Source organism: Malania oleifera, chromosome 4 (assembly GCF_029873635.1).
Source record: "Malania oleifera isolate guangnan ecotype guangnan chromosome 4, ASM2987363v1, whole genome shotgun sequence".
NCBI classification, from domain to species: domain Eukaryota; kingdom Viridiplantae; phylum Streptophyta; class Magnoliopsida; order Santalales; family Ximeniaceae; genus Malania; species Malania oleifera.
This window is the reverse complement of record NC_080420.1, coordinates 16345815-16366049: the sequence shown is the minus strand read 5'-3', so window position 1 is coordinate 16366049 and position 20235 is coordinate 16345815. Positions and strand designations below refer to the sequence as shown.

The window sequence follows — 20235 nt, the reverse complement described above, 5'->3', positions numbered from 1 at the left end:
TGCACTCAAATGCAGCATGATGAATGTGTTAGGTCTATATGCAACCTAAGATTAAACTACAAACTGAACTGACGTATGAGAGACTAAGAGCAATACAACATTATCACAGACAACCATTTCTCTAGATCCAAGGCTGAAATTCAAAAATTCAAACATCTAAAATCTCCCATAATGCACAGACTCTACCATCAAATCTACCAGTTTCATCTGGGATAGCCTACAAATCAGAAAATACAAAGTGATTGATGATTAAAATGATCCAACTGCCACGAATTCAATGTAAGAATGAGGAATCAAACTTTTAACCCATTCCATGAATTCAATGTAGGAATAAGAAACACAATTTTGCTTTAGATTTCAAACAAATGTTTACATAAAATTCACATCAAACTGAGTTCAGACAAGGATGACTACTTTGGTCAATTCAAAGTGTTAAAAAGATTTAAAAACAGATCAATGAACCATGTGTGATTAAAAGAGGGGAAAGGAAAAAGAAAAAATATACATATTCGCTCTCAAGTTAAAAAGAGACCATTGCATGATAATTGGCTAATTGTTTCTAGAAGTTAAAAGAGGCCTTCAGAGCAAAAGTGTTCAATTGAAATGATGAATTTTCGCATTCAAATTTTCTGTGTTCCACTTGTTTTATGTCTTGATGAGAAAGGGGTATAGGCAAAAAAAAAAAAAGGAGAAGAAGAAGAAGAAGAATAGAATAGAAAATTAAATATTGAGCAATGGATTTTTCATTTCCCACTATTTGGGACAAGATAAATAAAAACCTCCACAAAAGCCAATACAAATATTTGACATGATTAGGTGGGTTTTCAATTTCTTTGCCAAAACAACATTAAAATAAGATTTTAAACTCTGTTCTTCTGCTTAGATGAATTAACAAGCAAAAACATGAGGTTAAATATATGTTAAGCATCATTGAAAATCAGGAGTTAATATGCTTTATTAAATCGCTTTCAAAACAACATGTGGCATGCCTATAAATAATAATAATGGGAAAAAAATCATAATACCATCCATACAGAAAACATGCATTGCCAACCAACCTCAACCAAGATTCCATCCCCACTGACACAAACAATGCCATCATAACTTGAAAGATCCAGTGAATGTGCAATTTCCTTTGCATGAAGTTGATGTTTAGTCTCTGCAAGTCAAACAAAACTAAAGAATTACAGGCAAGCCTAAACATTTAAAGAACTAAAACTCTGCGTGCACATATAAAAAAAGAAATGCAAACCATGTACTGTAAACTCAATATCAGCATCCTCAAGTAGGGGTTGTACATCATCCAGAAAAATCTTTGAAGCGGACTTTTTCCCACCAAATGGGTTCACAAAAATAAACAGCCTCTTAGGACGTTCTGAACAAAGAGCAGAATGAAGAGAATGTTACTATTGAACCAAAAAAAAAACAATAGAAAATATTAGAAACCTATTGTACCAGAAGTCATGTTGAATTCATGATTAATTTCTGATCCAGCATAAGAAACAATAGGAGACCATTTAATAATAGCTTGATGTTGGAATGACTTTCATAACCATAAGATTCCAGCAATCCAGCATAAGAAAAAATAGGAGAACATTTAATAAAAGCTTGATGTTGGAATGATTTTCGTAATCATAAGATTCCAAGTCTCCTTATCTCTATTCCTGTTACTTTGCTTGGAAATCAAAAAAAAATTAATGATAATTGAAAACAAATTAAATAAAAGTTTTGGAACTGAGTAATTAGATTCAAAAAAATGATCTTGCTAGGGGTATAATTTTGTGAAATATCCTTTCATTTGTTGCAATGGTTTGCTTTGAATGTCATAATTTTAATTCACACGAATACTACTCAAAATCAGTAGGGTAAATTAGGATAGTCATTAGCACATCTTCTATTTGGTTGGAGAGAAGTAGAAAGAAGAGGAAAAAGAATTTTACAGGAGAGACTCTCACTGTCCGGTTTCATAAGAGTTACCTAAGGTTGTTTTAGTACTTTTGCTTAATTTCTCTCCATTTCTTTTCAACTTAGGAAGAAAAAGTGGCTCCTGTACACTTTCCTCTCCACTTCTTTGTTCATCTCTCCAGCTATTGTAAACCAAATGATAGTTTTGGAGAGAAACTCATCTTTTCTCTCTCTCTCTCTCTCTCTCTCTCTTAAAAAGAATTAGTTCTACTGAAAGCCCACCTCTCTTGGCCAAGGTTGCACAAAAGAGAGGTAACCCAACTCAATCCCGTACCCTTCACAGTCCTCCTTAATTTGAACTCAGGAGCATGAAGGCCCCAAACTATAACCTCTATATTCCCCTGGGAACCCTCTTAAAAAAAGTTTGAGGTTGGGGAGAAGATAAGCCGTCAGTCACTCACCAGTGAAGGGCTAAGAACCGTGACCAACTAAGAATTCTCTCCATGATGGAATGATCAATGACAAACTACATCGCCTATGACTATAAAATATAATATTTATCATTAATCTTCTCATAAATAGTAATGTATGCACACTCGTCCCAAGACAGAGCCCTTGACCCTTGTGAGCTAAGACCAACGAAGAAAGCTACAACATCATCAAAATTTCAAATGCGCATTAATACTAAGTTTGATTGGCAATAGAACTGATGAAATAAAAATGAAATTTTTATTTAAAAAATAATAATTTGGTACGTTTTTTTCAACAGGCAAACAGATCACGAATAAAATTTTAAAATAATAATAATAATAATAATAATAATATGAACGCCTAATAACAAAAGTCACCGAGAGAAACAATATGCCGTTGGAGCTTTTGGCACCAGAGTTGCTTCGATTCCTCCGACAATGGCTCGAAGACGAATCGTTTCCTCATCAAAGTTCCTCTGCTTCCCCAACAGTAGATTCCCTTTCCACTATCTACCACAGCCCTTATGCTGATCCTGGAACCCTCCGTCGCAAATCCAAGCACCTCCCTCTCCACAATCAAACACCGCTGCTTCCCGTCCTCCGACCATTGCAGCCTGCCGTCGCTGGAAAGAGTCACCAGTGTCAAAGTCCCGCCGATCAAGACCCTGTCGGATATTGCTGGTTGATCTTGGGGTTCATCCATTCTGGCTCTGAACAAAATGCTTCTCCAGTATCCGTGTTTGAATGGAACGTCTACCAATTTCAATTCTGATGTTCGGTTGCCTTTTTGGGGGCCAGTGTCTGAAACCAAGTTGCTTCGTCGCCCGCTCTACGACGTCACCTTATGTCATCCTTTGATTTTTGAATATATATATATATATAAAAACTAAAATTTTAGTATATATATAATATATATAATATTTTAATATATAATACATATAATTATTTATTATTCATTTATATTATTCGATTAATTCGGTTTTAACTGAATTATGCTTATCCCTAATTAGGGAATTCAAAAATATTCAAATAATTTGATATTTTTGGAAATCTATTTATGAAAATATTTTTATTTACATTATAAGATTTCAATAAGTATATAAAATTTTTCATATTAATATTTAATTTAATAAAACAATTTTAGTAGATTTTTTTAGAAAATGATCATTAATACTATTAGTATGTCTAATAATGTCATGTTTCTAAAACTCAAACAGATAAAATTCAAAATGTCATTAAATTAATTCAACTAATTGAATGAACGGGTCATCCTAGTAGTCAATTTGACAACATTGACATTAATGTTATAAGTATTAAATGTAATTATATATTTATAAAATAAATGATCATACGTATTTTATGTTAACCTTTGTAATATAAATAATTAAAATTAATCATTGTATATCATTTTTTTGTTTCTATTTAACTTTTTTATACTTATTTTTCTCCTTTTTCCCTCTCTTACATGTCAAAAATATTAAAGACAAACCTATTTATTAACTCTTAAAAGGTATTTATTAGTTAAGTGTCAATAACACATTAAATGCCTTTTATTTAGGAGGAGCAAGTAACATTGAATGAGAAAATTAAAAATGCATAAACGACAAGTTGTATAGTTGAAATCAGGAATATTTCCTCTCCTCGCTTTTGGCTCTCTCTCACCCTCTTTCTTTTTATGTTTGTGTTGCTAGTAGTTTACAAAATGAGAGGATATTGCATGGTTAACCATGAAGAAGACCACGAGATGAGGATGCATTTGCTATTGTCCAATTAAGCAAACTTGTTGACGAATATGGAAGAAAAAGAGTTTGTTGGGTTGCTTTCCATGGATGCAACATAGGCATTGATAGCTTGAAATATAGTATAGTGATCTAAAAAATAATAATTAATTAATTAATTTATTATTATTATTATTATTATTATTATTATTATTATTATTATTATTATATGTAAACTAAATCTTTTTGAATGTTCATCAAGAAGATTAAATTTGTAATCTTTCAAAGCCCACCCCCAATGAGCGCTCTCTCTCTCTCTTTCTCCTCAAACTCTCTCTTTCTCTCTCTAGCTTTCTCCTCCATCTCTCTGTCAAATTGAAAAACTAACACCATTTTCAGGTCTCAGCTCCGCTCTTAAACGTTTTCATCGGAGTGATTTAATCGTCTGGACATCGTAGACACTACTCCGGGGTTATGACAAGAGGAATATATTATGTTAGGTTTTTATTTTTAAAAATTTAACCGATTAAATTTGAATATATGATTTTGGGAATATTTTTGGGATTAAATTAAACTGTAGGGATTTAATCAAATTGGTTTTTTGGGAATATTTTTGGGATTAAATTAAACTGTAGGGATTTGATCAGATTGGGTTTTTGGGAATATTTTTTGGATTAAATTAAACTGCAGGGATTTGATTATATCCGATTTTTGGGAATATTTTGGAATTAAATCAAACTACAATGATTTGATTATATCAGGTTTTTGGGATTTAATGGTATTAAATTAAATAGGTGAAATTGATCATACCCTCATTTTTATTTAAATTTACTGAATATATGTTTGTGAAAATTTTTCGTGTACTTTATAAAATTATAATTATTATATAAATTGTATGACATGGTAATGATTTATTTGTTTTTATTGTATAATTAAATCAGTTGGAGTTTTTATGGTATTATATGGCAAGAATTGTGGTATTATACTAATTTATGAAATTTTTGGGAATAATGCAGATATTGTGGATATGACGTTTTATACCGATTTATAAATATGATAGGTTTTATACTAACTTGTGAATATGATAGTTTTATACCGAATTGTGAAAATGAGATCATATTATTGTTTTTATTATATAAATTGTATAATATGATTTAAGAAACCTGATGGACCAGATATGTAAAGGAAGCTCGGTACCGTAATTAATAAGATATATCAGTGAAACCACACTACTCTAAGAGTGTTGGTAATTGGATAGTCGATTTGGATAAAGATGAGTAGTGTACCCTCCCAGTATACAGGCCAGCATGGGGTTTTACCCTCCCAATATACGGGCCAGCATGGGGTTGTACCTTCCTGGTATACGAGCCAGCATGGGGTTGTACCCTCCCGGTATACGAGCCAGCATGGGGTTGTACCTTCCCGATATACGGGCCAGCATGGGGTAGGCAAATCGTACTTACAGATATAGTATGTTGACTTCGTCTGGTGGTAGGTCAGTCATGGCTAAGTCTAGTCTTTAGATCACACAACTTGATTATATGAAGTTAATACATGATATTATATGATTATCCATTTAGGGAGGTTCTTTTGTGCATATATGTAAACTAATGTAAACAGAGAAATTTATTGAACCAAAGCATGTTTTGAAAAGAGACTATGTGTTTTCATATATATAATATATATGTGTGTGTGTGTGTGTGTGTGTGTGTGTACAGTTTTACATGATTTCTTAGTCAAGGTTAATTAAGTAATGAATGTTTTCTTGTTACACTAAAACTCATGTTGCCACACACTGATAATAATCTACTCCGTCTTATTGAGAAATGTCTCACTCCAATAATTCTAACATCTCAGGGAATACAAAGAACCAAGCCTAGAGAGCTCCGGGGTGGGACTAGTTAGTGTTGGTTTTAAGTAAGTGCATGTGAGACACTGGTATTGTAATAATGCAAACTCAGAAAAGTAAAAGAAAATAAATAAAAGGGAAAAGGGAAAATAAAACAAAGAGAAAAGAAATTTAAAAATGGCATCAAGCAGGGACTCGTCAACGAACTTGTTCTCCTCATCGACGAACGTCCTTCTTAGTCTCGTCGACGAATACACGTGTCTCCTCAACGAGGAATTGCCGAGAGTGGGGAAAATTCAGATTTTTAGTGGATTCATCGACGAACATGATGACCTCATCGACGAATGTTCTTCTTGGCTTCGTCGATGAATCTTTTAAACTCGTCGACGAAGACCAAGTTATAAATAGGCCCTAGATCTTTTCTTCCTTGAATTCTCTCTCCTCTTTCATTTTCTCTCTCTAGGTTTTGGTTCTCCTACCTTCTTTCTTCAAATTCGGCCCAAATTTAGCCCAATTCGACGATCGGAAACCACCGCGAGGTTCTTAGGGAGTTTCTCTTCAAGTTAGCCGGAGCATAAACTTTATTTGGGGTACTTGGGCACCAATCCAAAACCAGGGTAAGTAGGATATTTTTAATATTAAATTAATTATTGGGAGTGTGTGGGCCTAAGAGATGTTAAGTGATAAATATTCTCGGGTTGAAACCCTTTTCTTTTGCAGGAGGTGCTAACCCAATCGTAGCTGAGAATTGGGTGCAGAAGATAGAGAAGATATTGACATTACTAGATTGCACTGAGAAGCAAAAGGTCCTCTTCGCCACTTTCAAACCAACAAGAGAGGCTGAGCGATGGTGGCTGGCAGTGAAGCTATTGGAAGAGCAGCAGGCAATGCCTACTGTTATGACATACAAGCGTTTCAAGGAGGTCTTCTACGACCGGTATTTTCTCGTCACCACCAGGAATGTTAAGGCAGAGGAATTCTTCAATTTGACTCAGAAGCAACTCACTGTGCAACAATACGCTGCTAAGTTCATGGAACTTTCTCACTTTGCTCCTTTTATGGTTCAAGATGAATATCAAAAAGTGAGGTGGTTTGAAAGGGGCTTGAAGTAGAGAATCTACAAGCAAGTGGCGTGCTTACAGATACAGAGTTTTTCAAAACTGGTGGATAAAGCCACCGTTGCAGAATTGAGTCTGCAGGGAGGCATAGGGATGTTAGAGCAGAGGAAGAGACCTATGTCTCCCAGCTCTCATGCTAGTGCCAGACATGGTCCATGGAGGGGAGACAAAGACACTGGCTGTTAGAGACCAGTTAGGAGTGATCAAGGCCATTAGGGTAATTCAACACCCTCATACTGTGCGAGGTGTAATAGGAGGCATTGGGGAGAATGCCAAGGTTGGGGTCCTATGTGCTATCGATGTGGCAAGTACGACCACATATTTTTCGAGATTGCCATGAGCCGCTGGGTCACAACCAAGGACCGTCGAGCAACACACCTACTTTAGATCAAAACCGGGGAAATAACCCGATGCCACGTGACGGGGACCAGCGCGTGTCTACACACTTGCCCCAGTTGGGACAAACACTACTAGAGATGCAGGTAACGTGTTTATATTTGAGATAAATAATTAGTTTTATTTGATTATGGGTGATGCAATTGTTCACATGCTAGAATAGATTGAAATGTGTGAAATTTGTGATAGAATATATGCTGATTAACGAATTTCGAGGACGAAATTTTGTAAGAGGGGGAGAATGTGATAACCCAAACTCAGAAAAATAAAAAGAAATAAATAAATGGGAAAAGGGAAAATAAAAGAAAGGGAAAAGAAATTTAAAAATGGGCATCAAGCAGAAACTCGTCGACGAACTTGTTCTCCTTGTTGACGAATGTCCTTTTTGGTCTCGTCGATGAATACATATGTCTCATCGACAAGGAATTACCGAGAGTAGGTAAAATTCAGATTTTTAGTGGATTCATCAAAGAACATGATGACATCGTCGACGAATGTTCTTCTTGGCTTCATCGACAAACCTTTTAAACTCGTCGACGAAGGCCAGGATATAAATAGGCCCTGGATCTTTTCTTCCGCGAATTCTCTCTCCTTTTTTTTCTCTCTCTAGGTTTCGGTTCTCCTACGTTCTTTCTTCAAATCCGACTCAGATTTAGCTCGATTCAACGATCGAAAACCACCATGAGGTTCCTGGGGAGTTTCTCTTCAAGTTAGCTGAAGCAGAAACTTGATTTGGGGTACTTGGGCACCACTCCAAAACTAAGGTAAGTATGATATTTTTAATATTAAATTAATTATTGGGAGTGTGTGGGCCTAAGAGATGTTAAATGATGAATATTTTGGCATTGAACTGATTAAGTTAGGATTTTTGGAATACAGGGTTCGGTTTCCTATTCATTTTAGGCTGAACTTCGAGGATCGGTTAAGGGGAAATAAAATTATACCAGGTTTTTATTTAAATTTGACGTGGTTATTTTCAAGTATAGGAAGCGTATAATTATAGTATGATTTTTCGGACAGATCAGCCAAGTTAAAATAATGTTTTCGTTATAATTTATAATTTGGGAAAAATAGTGCGGTATGAGAATAATCCTTTATAATTAACTGATTGAAAATAATGTTTACTTGAGAATACTGTTGGTTGAAAATACTGTCTGCTTGTAATTACTGATCAGTTGTGAATATTGTCTAGTTGTGAGTACTGTTTGGCTGTGAACATTGTTTGATGATGATTGTGGGTTGACGTGAATATTATCTATTGTGAGTGTAAATGTGTAGTAAAATATGTAGCTACCCTACGTGAGCCACATACAATGCAAGTACGTAGTTGCCCTACGAGGACCACATACAAAGGAGTACGTAGTTGCCCTACGTGGGCCACGTATAGTGACATACGTAGCTGCCCTACATGGGCCACGTACAATGTGAGTACATAGTTGCCCTACGTGGGCCTTGTACAGTGAAATACGTAGCTGCCCTACGTGGGCCATGTATTGTGAGATACCAAGCTGCCCTATGAGGGTCACGTACTATGAGGTATGCAATTGCCCTAGGTGGGCCACGTACTGAGTTTAATGGATTGTGTCACGACCTACCCATTTTCCACTTTTTTTTTTTATATTGATAATATCAATAGCACATTTCCTATATTCCAGTTCAGCAAGTCACAATCCGCCTGGACCCGTGGGTACCAGGGATATATCAGAACATACAGCAGAAGTCCAAGCAGTAGAAAACATACAATAATGTACATCTCAATACCATATATTACAATGTACCAGAGTTGCTATAGTCCACAGTATTTCCATATATACATCCCAAAATAAATCTAGGGACATTTCCCACAAAATCTAACTATCCCTACAAAAAGAAACATACCCTTCAAAAAGGGCAGATATACAACACTAGCTCAGCGAGGCTTTTCCCGCTCTCCTATATAGGGCTCCTAAAAAGTTTATAAAATTTAGGAGCGAGACACCTCTCAGTAAGGGAAATAAACTAATACTAGTGTGTGGCAACATGAGTATTCTATATTCTACATATACCATACATAACATATTCAGTACTGTTTCGTCAAATCTGGAAAAGACATATATATATATATCAACACATGGTAGAACATACTGCATTTTCATAAGCATATCTCATCTCATATAGTAATAATAACATAAAAACAATCCTCGTAGGTTAGTTGGCTATTGTCATGTATTACCCCCACATGACTGGGTTGTGTGGCCCGAAGGCAGGACCTAAAAATGGTTGGCCGACCACTGTCAAGTCAAACAGTAGTCTGTAGTAGGGGTGAGCAAACGGTCGGTTCGGCCAGATTCGGTTAATTAACCGAATTAACCAAAAATTTCAGTTAATAAATTCTGTTAACCGAACCGACCGAACAAGGAAAGCTACCCGAACCAAACCCGACTGAATTCCTTTTCGGGTAATTCGGTTAACCGAATCTAACCGAAATAATTAAAATTAATTAAATATGTACCTGAGTCACTTAATCCATCCATCCAGCTACTGGAAGAGGGATTTGGGATTTGGGATCGGGATCGGGACGAGAACAGAGAACTGGGAAGTGGGAAGTGGGAGGAGGGGCGTAGCCACTAGCGCTTAGGGCCTGAGCCTCAAGCAAAGCAACGAAGATTGAAGAGACGATTTGCGAAGAGGGAGAAGGAGAAGTGGAGAAGGACTATCTGCTAAGTCTGGCGGAGGGAAACAGAAGAAGGACTGAAATCTGAAGGACTGAAATCTGAAGGAGAAGGAGAACTGAGGTCCGAGACCGAGAGGGGAGACTGGAGAGGTTGCGGCGCGGTCTGAGACCGAGAGGGGAGACTGGAGAGGCTGCGGCGCAGAAGAGACTTTGAAGGAGAACTGGAGAAGGAAAACTAAGGGTCCAAGTCCGAGATGCCGAGACGGAGTCATCGTCTCATCGAGAAGGCAGAAGCTGCGACGCAGATGAGTCTTGAGAGTTGAGAGGACACGAGCAGTTGGCTAGTCGGGGCGTCTGGCACAGAGGAGAGTGGAGAGGACTTAGCATATATATATATATATATATATATATATATATATCTATTTTATATTTAAATTTTAATTAATTCTTAATTCGGATAATTCGGTTAACCGAATTAAATTTTTTCATAATCGACCCGATAACCGATTACTCGAAATTTAGCGAACCCATAATCGAACCGACTGACCCCTATTTGTTAACTGAACCGAACCAACCAAAATTGATCGGTTAATTCGGTTAATTCGGGTTTCCCCGAATTATGCTCACCCCTAGTCTGTAGGTCTGATGGGTCTACCAGACCTGGTCCGTACACCAAGGGCGATCACAACACACTTCTTTAATAACCACATCGACCATCCAATCTCACACCACTCCGTATAGCGGCGTTAACACAAATATCATGATCACGAAGACCATGGGCACATAGCAACGGTACAGTGCAAGTGTTAGCCTAGACCAAGCCAACCAAGTTCTGATATCATATACATATACTAAAATCATGATACATGAAATCTCATATCATTAATTATCAAATCAATCATATCATTTGCACATATACGTATATCATGGAAATCATCGGCCCGTACGCCGGCAAATCATAGCACAACCCGTACGCTGGAAAATCACATCACATAGCATGGCCCGTACGCCGAAAAATCATAGCATAGCCCGTACACTGGCAAATCACATAACATAGCACGGCTCGTACGCCAGCAAATCATAGCACAACCTGTACGCTGGCAAATCACATCCACATAGCATGGCCCATTCGCCGGAAAATCATATAAAATCTCGACCCATATGCCGGTTTTCGATCATAAAAATACATATCATCCACATTTCTAGAAAATAGTATTTCACAACTAATTACGCGCCGAAACTGCGTAATTGAACGTTTAACCCGAGCTTTACGGTTTATATTTTTAATTAAATGTCCAAAATTGTCCAATATTTTAATAAAGTGCCAAAATCATCATTCTTGAACTTTATTGCACTATTTATGAAGTTTTGGTAATTTTTTGTCACAGGAAAAATTCCCTGGAACCAAAACCGACACCTATTCGTATTTCATGCATAACTTTTCCTTCTGATCTCTGATTGAGACGATTTAAATTTCTAGAGGACGAAGAAGGAATTATCTACAACTTTTGTGTTTTGAGTTTTGTGAGAAACTGGCTCTAGAAGAGTCATAGTTGTGATGAATAGAGAATAAATAAAATGAGAAAATTAAAATATATATATATATATTTGAATGAATATTTAATGTGACCCGGCCATGCATGGCCGGGTCAGGTTAGTGCCATCCGGGTCTAGGGCACCCAATGCCACCTATTTAAGCTCCCCTGCTTCTTGCCCCCGCGCACCCTCTGCCATTCTCTTCTCTTCCATTCTTTTTTTTCTTTTCTTTTGCTTGTCTTGCTCTCTCTTATCTCTTACTTTGTTCCTTTGTTCTCTCATTCAATCTATCTCTATGTTTTTCTTATTGTCCCTCTCCGATCACTCTCTTACTCTCCTTGTCTCTTCTCCCCTGAACTCCCTCCTACCACAGCAGCCTCGGCCAGCCCCTCCACAGCAGATACGGGCCACCAGTAGCCACCACTCTTCGGCCTCCCTACTGCTTGCAATTCCACACCAGCCCCGGCCCTCTCAGCAACCATCACAGCCCCTCCACAGCATAGCAGGCCTCTCGGCCAACACCAGCCAGCAACAGCCCCGCAGCATACCAGCAGACCCGAGGAGATACTCCGGAGCATACAGTAACAGCCCCAGCAACACCAGCAGAGGCCATCCGCTCCACCAATACCAGCAGCTACTGCTGCTATGTTTTTCTCTCTCTCGACCACTTCAGTAGCACTACAAAGCCACCATCCTGAGAGCTTCACTCCAGATTTCGAACACCGGCAGCAGCAGATCCTCCTCTGCAACCACCCTCTGTTTTACTCTCTCTCTCCCTCATTCTCTATTCTTTTTACTTTATTTTATTTGGATATTATGTTTTTGTTTTTTTTTTTAAGCTTAAGTGATCTAGAGTTAAATGCTTATTTAGTATTATTCAAGTGACTATTGTTTTTTTTTATTGAAGTTTATGGAAAGATGTAATTTTAAATTACTGCAACTTGTTTATTTATTTAGTGATAGATTTAATTAATGCTTTAGTTTATTTAATTAATCTAGTGAAGTTTGGTTCAGTTCTAGTATAAAATAAAAAAAATAAAAAAAATAACGTACAAAGTTCGTGTTTTTATTGTGTCCCGTTATCGTTTAGGTTGATTGATAGTTTAATTTTAGTTCGCGTTCTTGATTCGTGTTAAAAGTTCAATATTTAGTCAATGTTTAAATTGTGATTTTGGTTCTTAATTTTTGGTTCATGTTGTAGATTTGATTTTTATTGCGTGTGTGTGTGTTTGATTGAGTTTCCATTGCATTTTTTACTTCCTTATTTGTAGTTGCCATATTTTATAATGCATGTCTAGGTATTTTCTTAAGACGACTAGAATTTCCATACTTGTTTTTTTAAATTACGGGCCATTTAATTCGTCAAAAGTAAAATTGAACAACTCTGAAAAAACCCCGAATCTGAACCAAGTTCAGTGCATTTTTGTTTTCGATTGGACGAACGTAAATTTTAAAATTAAAACGCATTCCCTGAGGAGATGATCTAGCCCTTGGGCTTAATATTACACGACGTAACTCCTATACTTAGGATAGCTTTCAAGCTGCTCATTTTTCGAGTGAGTCAACAACATTTTTACTCATGCCACACAAATGGATTTTCACATATTCAACATACGATCATTTTCACAGTATTTTACAAATATAAATTATATATATATATAAATATATTTATTTTTCCGGAAACCAGATGCTATATATACATATACATGCATTTTCTCAAAATGAAATTAGCTTAGTTTATCCCCTTACCTGATTCCTGGAAAGCCCCTAGTAAAACTGCCCCACACCCGCAGGATTCCTAACTCAACACCCTAAAAATGAAAATTTTCAGTATTAAAGTTCAGTATTTTCGTACGTATAACATTTTCTATAACTACCACTAAGTCAAATTCGGCTTAAAAGCCTTACCTCAACTTAGGGATGATTTCCTACGTTCCCAATTCAACACCCTTGGAAATGAAAACTTCCAGTATTAAACTTTAGTATTTCCATGCATGCATCATTTCCTATAACTATTACAAGACCAAATACGGCTTAAAAGTCTTACCTCAACTCAGGGATGATTTCCAACTTCGTTTTCCCAACGATCCACTCCGCCAAACTCGTAGAGAACTTCGCCAGGAGCATCGTGGTAGCTTCAAATCTTTGATCCGGCGAGAAACAAGCCCAAAATCGAAGAGAGAGAGAAAAAAAACTAAAGAGGAGAGAGAGAGAGAGAGAGAGAGAGAGAGAGAGAGAGAGAGAGTTAGCTTCTTAGAGAAGCTTAAAAATCTGGATTTTCCCATATTTATAGAATAGGAGATTTCGTCGACGAGCCCGTCCTTTGTCGACAAATTCTTTATAAATTTCATCGATGAAATTCAATCCTTCGTCAACGAATTCAGCCGGCTCAAACCCCCCTCTCGGTATTTCTTCGTCAACGAGTCCCCTGTATTCATCGACGAATTTTCTTAAGCCTTCGTCGCGAATCCCTTGTATTCGTCAACGAAGCCCTGCTGATCCCTTTTCAGTTAGTCCTTCCAAAGTTCAATGTCATCGACGAATGCGAAGTCGACTGGTTCCTTCTGTTTCCGGCTTCCATTTTCCTTTCTTTATTATTTAAATACCATTTTTATTCGGGTCATTACAGATTGTGTTGTATCTTGTGGGAATGAACTGTGGTGTATACGTTTGCAGACCATGTGGAATGATTGATGTGAATGTGGGCGTATACTGGTAAGTGAATTTAATTATATAAATATTTATGATAAAGTAAATCTCTATGCCCGATGGCTTGCTGAGAAAGGCAAGTGCCCTGGTAATTATAGTCTGGTACCAAAGCTTATAAGTATAACCCTGAGGGCTTACTGAGAAAGGTGAGTGCCCTGATAGTTGTAATGGTATTAGAGCAGAGGGAAGGTACATGTATGGGCGTGTAATCTTTCCTATCCTTGGGAACTTTCACTATAAATATTGGTTTGTTTGTGTGACTGCAGTGTGTAAGTGCCTAGTCAGTGGTTGTTGATTAATTGATGAGGTTATATTTTATATATGTATTAAAACTCTTCTGCCGCAAATTGCTATAATTTATTTCTTCCTTACTGAGAGGTGTCTCACCCCGAGGAATTATTGACTTTTCAGGTCCTTTTGGTGATCGAGCTTAGAAAGCTCAGGGGCGGGGCTGAGAATTTTGGGTAAATTTTGGGATGGTAGTAAGAACTGAAATGTGTATAATTATGTTTTAGAATTTTTGGTTAATATATATGGATAAATAATCCTTTTTGGGTTGTACATAGTACTCTGGTATTTTATTGGAGGTTGTTCTTTATTTTTTTTCGCTGTGAGTATGATATATATGGTATCAGAGACGGTAATTAGTTTCATCACACCCCCGGCCCCACTTGGCGGGTTCAGGGCGTGATAGGCATGTATATATATATATATATAGATACATTTTGTTATTTGGGGTATAATATGAATGCTTGGGGATACATATATAATTATGGTAGTATTAGAACTCTGGTATAGTATTTGAGGTATAGTATATATATATATATATATATATATATATATATATTTCCACTGCTTGTTTAAAATTGAATTATGCACAGGTGTACCCGGTAACCCACTTTGGGTTTGGGTCATTATGGTTATGGTATCAGGGATATATGCATGGAGCCTGACACTCCGGGCCCACCCGGTTTGGGGCGCCACAATGGTAACATCAGAGCTATTATGGGAATATATGTATTATTGTTATTATGTTATTAGAGTTTTTGGGACGTTACATATATTGTGAAGGATCTATGTTGTTGGCAAAGGAGCATCTTGATTAAATGGGGGTTCATTGGCTAAGCATCTCTATTTCTTTTTTTCTTTTTCTTTTTTTATAAAAAAAAAAAAAACACACACACACACACACACACAAGCTTGACCCATCATAGACCTTAGTTCACATTAATTTGTAGTGAGTTGTCTGATTTTCTATCAACTCACTTCATTTCCAGGTTTTAATGGTCATCTAGACCAGACAAATGTTTGGTTCAAATCAAGTTAGATTAATCATCCAATTCAGGTTTTAAAACCATGATCAATATATAAAAGAATAAATGTATTTTAAACATAAAAACCTACTAAGACTATGTAGTTAATTAAATCCATCTCTTAACATTTTTCAAAACATAAATTTTAAAATTTTAGCACTTAAATAATCAATTAGTCAAAAATATTTGAGGGCAATTATAGTGTTTAAATATTAATTTTGATATTAAAGTATTTTAACACAATAATGATATTATTTTTATTTTATCAATAATATTTGATTTTTAAATAAAATAATATAGTGTGGCAATACTATATTATAAGGAATTGTTGTCCACCCATCAAAATAATGGAGGTTGTTAACCTTATAGGTCATATCCCGTTTTGATGATGACAAATATCATTGTATCTTACCTATGCCCTGAGCTTGTGTACAAGACCATTCTTTGCATGCAAGGGTATTGATACGGTGGAGGCCATGAAGAACTCAATGCTCACATCATATGGTGGCGTTTGGAGAAGCAAAACAAATGAAGACCAAATACTTTTCAATTGTATTTGTTGTTTAATTCATTTGAGTATGTAATATGGTATGTAATAATTAATGCATCACATACATGATAGGTTGAATAAGCTTCGACCGACCGATGCCAGGTTTTTAGGCTAAATTAAAAAGCCTAGGTCATAGACTGACCATAGGTCCCCATGCACCTAATGAAAAATCCCTAAAAGATTAAATATCACACTTACAATTATAGGGACAAAACTTATGAGGTCAATCAGAACATAACTTGAATTTTGAAAGGATTTCGGGAGACTGGACCTAGAGTGTTAAAAATGGTTTGGGAGACCGGATGTGCAAAGAGTCAACAAGTTGATTGAGACTCGGGCGACCGAACTTAAATTGAACTAACTGTCATCGATCAACTGAATGCTTAAAAGCTACTTTTCCACTATCCCCAGGCAACCGAATTGTGAGGTTCGGCAAATCGAACCATTCACTGGGTGACCAAAACCATGAAGGTTTGGGGAATCGCCTGGCTCGGCCGACCAATCATTTCCCACAGTCAACTGAACCCGAGAAATTCACTTTTCTCTTTGTATCTATTCGGGTGACTGACCCTAAGAACTGGGCGACTGAAACTCTCGAGTTGCCATAAATTAACCACAATAATTAGGATAAAATGCTTATTAAACTTTTCTAAAAATTCCCTTCGAGTCCCAACGATTATATTTTTGTCAAAAGGCTATATATATACCTTCATTTGGAAAAATTAGAGGGTGATTAAGGCTTTGATTAACAACTCTCTGAAATTCCTTGAGCCATTCTTTCTCATACGACCTTACATACTTGAACCCTTACACATTTCTTTTGCAAAAATACCTTGGGTGAGAGTATCTTGAGATAACCCATACTATTACTACAAGCTTACACTCTCAATATGTTGATTGATTTTTTATTTTAGTGAGAGTAAGCCAAAAAGTTTTCCCCTGTGATTTAATCCATAAATTTATTTTTGGGGAAACTTTCTTAAACTTGCGAGTCTTTGCATTCTTGTTGCGCGACTCAAGAGCTTGTCTTATGTTTTGAAGAAAATATTTTTGACAAGCTTGTTTTCTAAATATCTCGTGTGCTTGACTTTTGAAAAATACTTTCAAAATTTTTGCTTGTGTTTCAGATCTTTGATATTGTACTTTATGACTGATATAGTTATCTTGATTCAAAGATCCCTACACATACACTCTCACATACTGATTGCTATACTTTCATTATCTCGAGAGTTGTCATATAATCTTCATTGACCTTATAAATCCTATCATATTGAAGTGCATTGATTGTATTGATACATATCTACTTATTGAAGAAGCACGTATATTGTACACAAAAATTTATATTTCATTATCTGTTGTATTTCTGGTGTGGTTTTAGGGGGTGTTGATCTAGTCTGTAAGGATTGGTTGTAAAGGTTGGGGTCAGCCCTGTGAATGTGACCTAAGGTTTTCCTCACTCAGTAAGGAGAGGAGGTTGTAACCGGTGTCGCTCCACCCGCAAGCGAGCATTAGTGAAATCTTCGGGCTTGCAAACTAGAAGTGGGGACGTAGGCATAGTTGTCGAACCCCAATATCATATTTGGTGTCACTCTTACTTATCTTCATTATATTTTTGTGTTTGCTTGTTTATATCAATCTACTGAGTATACTGCATAAACTCTTAGACACGGAATTGTGATTCTTGATTTATTTGTTATTTGTCCACATTTTTGGTAATTTAATAAGTGCTTAGATTGACCCTACGTTGTGCATTACTGCTACTAGCTTTGCCAAACCTAGGAAGAATTTTTTAAAATTCTAATTCAAACCCCCTCTTGGGATTACACCAAAGTCAACAGAGGCAATTTGAATTTGGTCCAAAAATTAGGATCCTTATAGGAATGTAATTCCCATGGAACTTACCTATTGATGTAAAAATTGAATTGGATCTTCATATCCACAATACGTGACGATCACCTGTAATCAAGAAAGAAAATAATGCCCAGTAGATCCCCAATAGTTTTCATTTTCCAATACTCAAATCAATATTAAAATTATATAAGTATTTACTACAAAACTTAAGTTATCCCCACCCTCTCTCGGTGTGATCATTTTATAGGCTCCTCAAGATCTGAAGGGTAAATTGCCCTTTTAAGGTTATATGCCCTCGTCAATAGGAGGTTAAGGGATTATATGATAATAAAGAATTATACCCCTTTACTTTCTCTCCTTTAATTAGGGGTCTCTTTACTTTTCTTAGTTAACATTACGATATATCTTCTAATATCTAGGTACCATCAATTGCCTTTATGATTAATTTGTGGATTTACTATTTTTTATGAAGCATGCCTCCAACCTTTTGTCTAGTAGGCTTTCACCAAGCCAAGCCACTTCTTTTCCTTATATATATATATATTTTTTTTCCCTTTCTATGAACTAAGTAAACCTCCCCTAGATTTTTGTTGAGTAGTTTCAGAAAAGACCAGCAAGATTTTTTTATGGCTAAGTAGAGGTTTCATTCAACCTTTTTTGTTGATTACTATTAAGTAAGGTTTATTTATCTATATGAGCAAGAATCATCTATTGGTATGTGTTGACACTTGATTCGAGTGTGTCGCGACGTCCCGGGAGTGCGTGTGCCCCGGGCGGCGAACTAAAAATCATTTTAATATTTTCATGGAAAAAACATGGAATGTCGGAGTCGCCACTAACCTTTAGTGTGGTTAGAACACGTGATAACTGCCCCGTTAGGGGTAAAATAGGTCTACATTACTAGAGTTAGGCTCGGGAGTTCGGTTACACGAGGGGAAGGTACGAGCACCCCCTACGCGCCCGTTCTTACGAACGGTACCTAATTAATTTGAAATTATCCCTAAGTTAATCTAATAATTCTTGAAATTACTCCTTTTTTTGAATTTATAAATACATGGAAAAAAATAAATAAGTAAAATAATAAATAAATAAAGCTAATATATACATATATGTTCCCTCAGGACTTAGGGTACGTGATGCCCGAAGGCTCATACCCCCCGCATTAAAATCATAGGGATAATAATTAAGAAAATACACTCCCAAAATTTTGAAATTATATATAAAATTTTTATAGTAAAATACTAACACGGGAGGTTTTTAATATATGGTAATAGAATAATAAGCCTTACATACCTACTAACATATTATGAATGTCAAAATAAGTAACTAAATACTATATATATTAATATATTAAGGATACTTAATACTAAATATAGGAAGATTCTAATAATGATTAATACTGAACATATTTATATACTAAAAATAGCTTATACTAAAAATACTAGGATACTAATAATTAATACTAACTATATTAATATACTAAAAAAAAAAATAATTGATGCTAAACATGTGATTAAAATGCTAATTTACTAAACATATAATATCCATTAAACCCTAAATCACTAAATATATAATATTAAATAGAAAATACAAAAATGCTAAATATGTAATATTTACCAATATTCTAATATGTGATATACATATAACTAAAATTATTAATTTACATATAATGTCAATGAAACACCAAGCTATGAAATATGTAATACCACATTATCACAATAATAAATTTACAATATTATAAAAATGCTAATTAATATAATAAATATATAATATCAATAAAAATTTTACCACACTAACATTAATCATTTAATATATATACAATAGATACCACAAAAATCTAACCCTACAATATGAACATTAACATCAATAACAAAATTCAAATTTTGAGTGTTAAAACGACAAAAAATTCTTCAATAATAACAATAATCATTCAACCATGAATATCAACATTTAAACAAATCTTACAATGTTGTAAACCCTACACCATGAATATCAATTAATGTATAACAACAAGACAAATAGAGCGTATATATTAAACATTAAAGCCATCATTACAATCCTAAAACCTTACCATAACAACCCTAGAGTGTATATAAACATTATCATAAAAAGACTTTGAAACTACCCCAACGAATAATAATCTCAAACCCTAGATAAATATAAACAA

General features: G+C 35.6%; 2 protein-coding genes across 2 annotated transcripts in view; one reads left to right on the top strand and one right to left on the bottom strand.

The window, feature by feature from the left end:
* The window catches only part of LOC131154068 (sphingosine kinase 1-like), a 40223-nt gene extending 37020 nt beyond the window's left edge, over positions 1–3203 (bottom strand). Inside the window, exons 1-3 of the mRNA XM_058106568.1 lie at positions 2754–3203; positions 1253–1375; positions 1059–1159 (exon numbers count right to left, since the gene is read on the bottom strand). Coding sequence (XP_057962551.1) covers positions 1059–1159; positions 1253–1375; positions 2754–3078 — 549 coding nt within the window. The 5' untranslated portion in view covers positions 3079–3203. The remainder of the gene's footprint in view (positions 1–1058; positions 1160–1252; positions 1376–2753) is intronic.
* A 2197-nt stretch (positions 3204–5400) lies between these two features.
* LOC131153704 (uncharacterized) lies at positions 5401–7054 on the top strand. Its single transcript, XM_058106152.1, has 2 exons — positions 5401–5485; positions 6663–7054. Exons 1-2 carry the CDS (start codon positions 5401–5403, stop codon positions 7052–7054), a joined length of 477 nt encoding a protein of 158 aa, XP_057962135.1.
* Positions 7055–20235: the final 13181 nt, after the last annotated feature.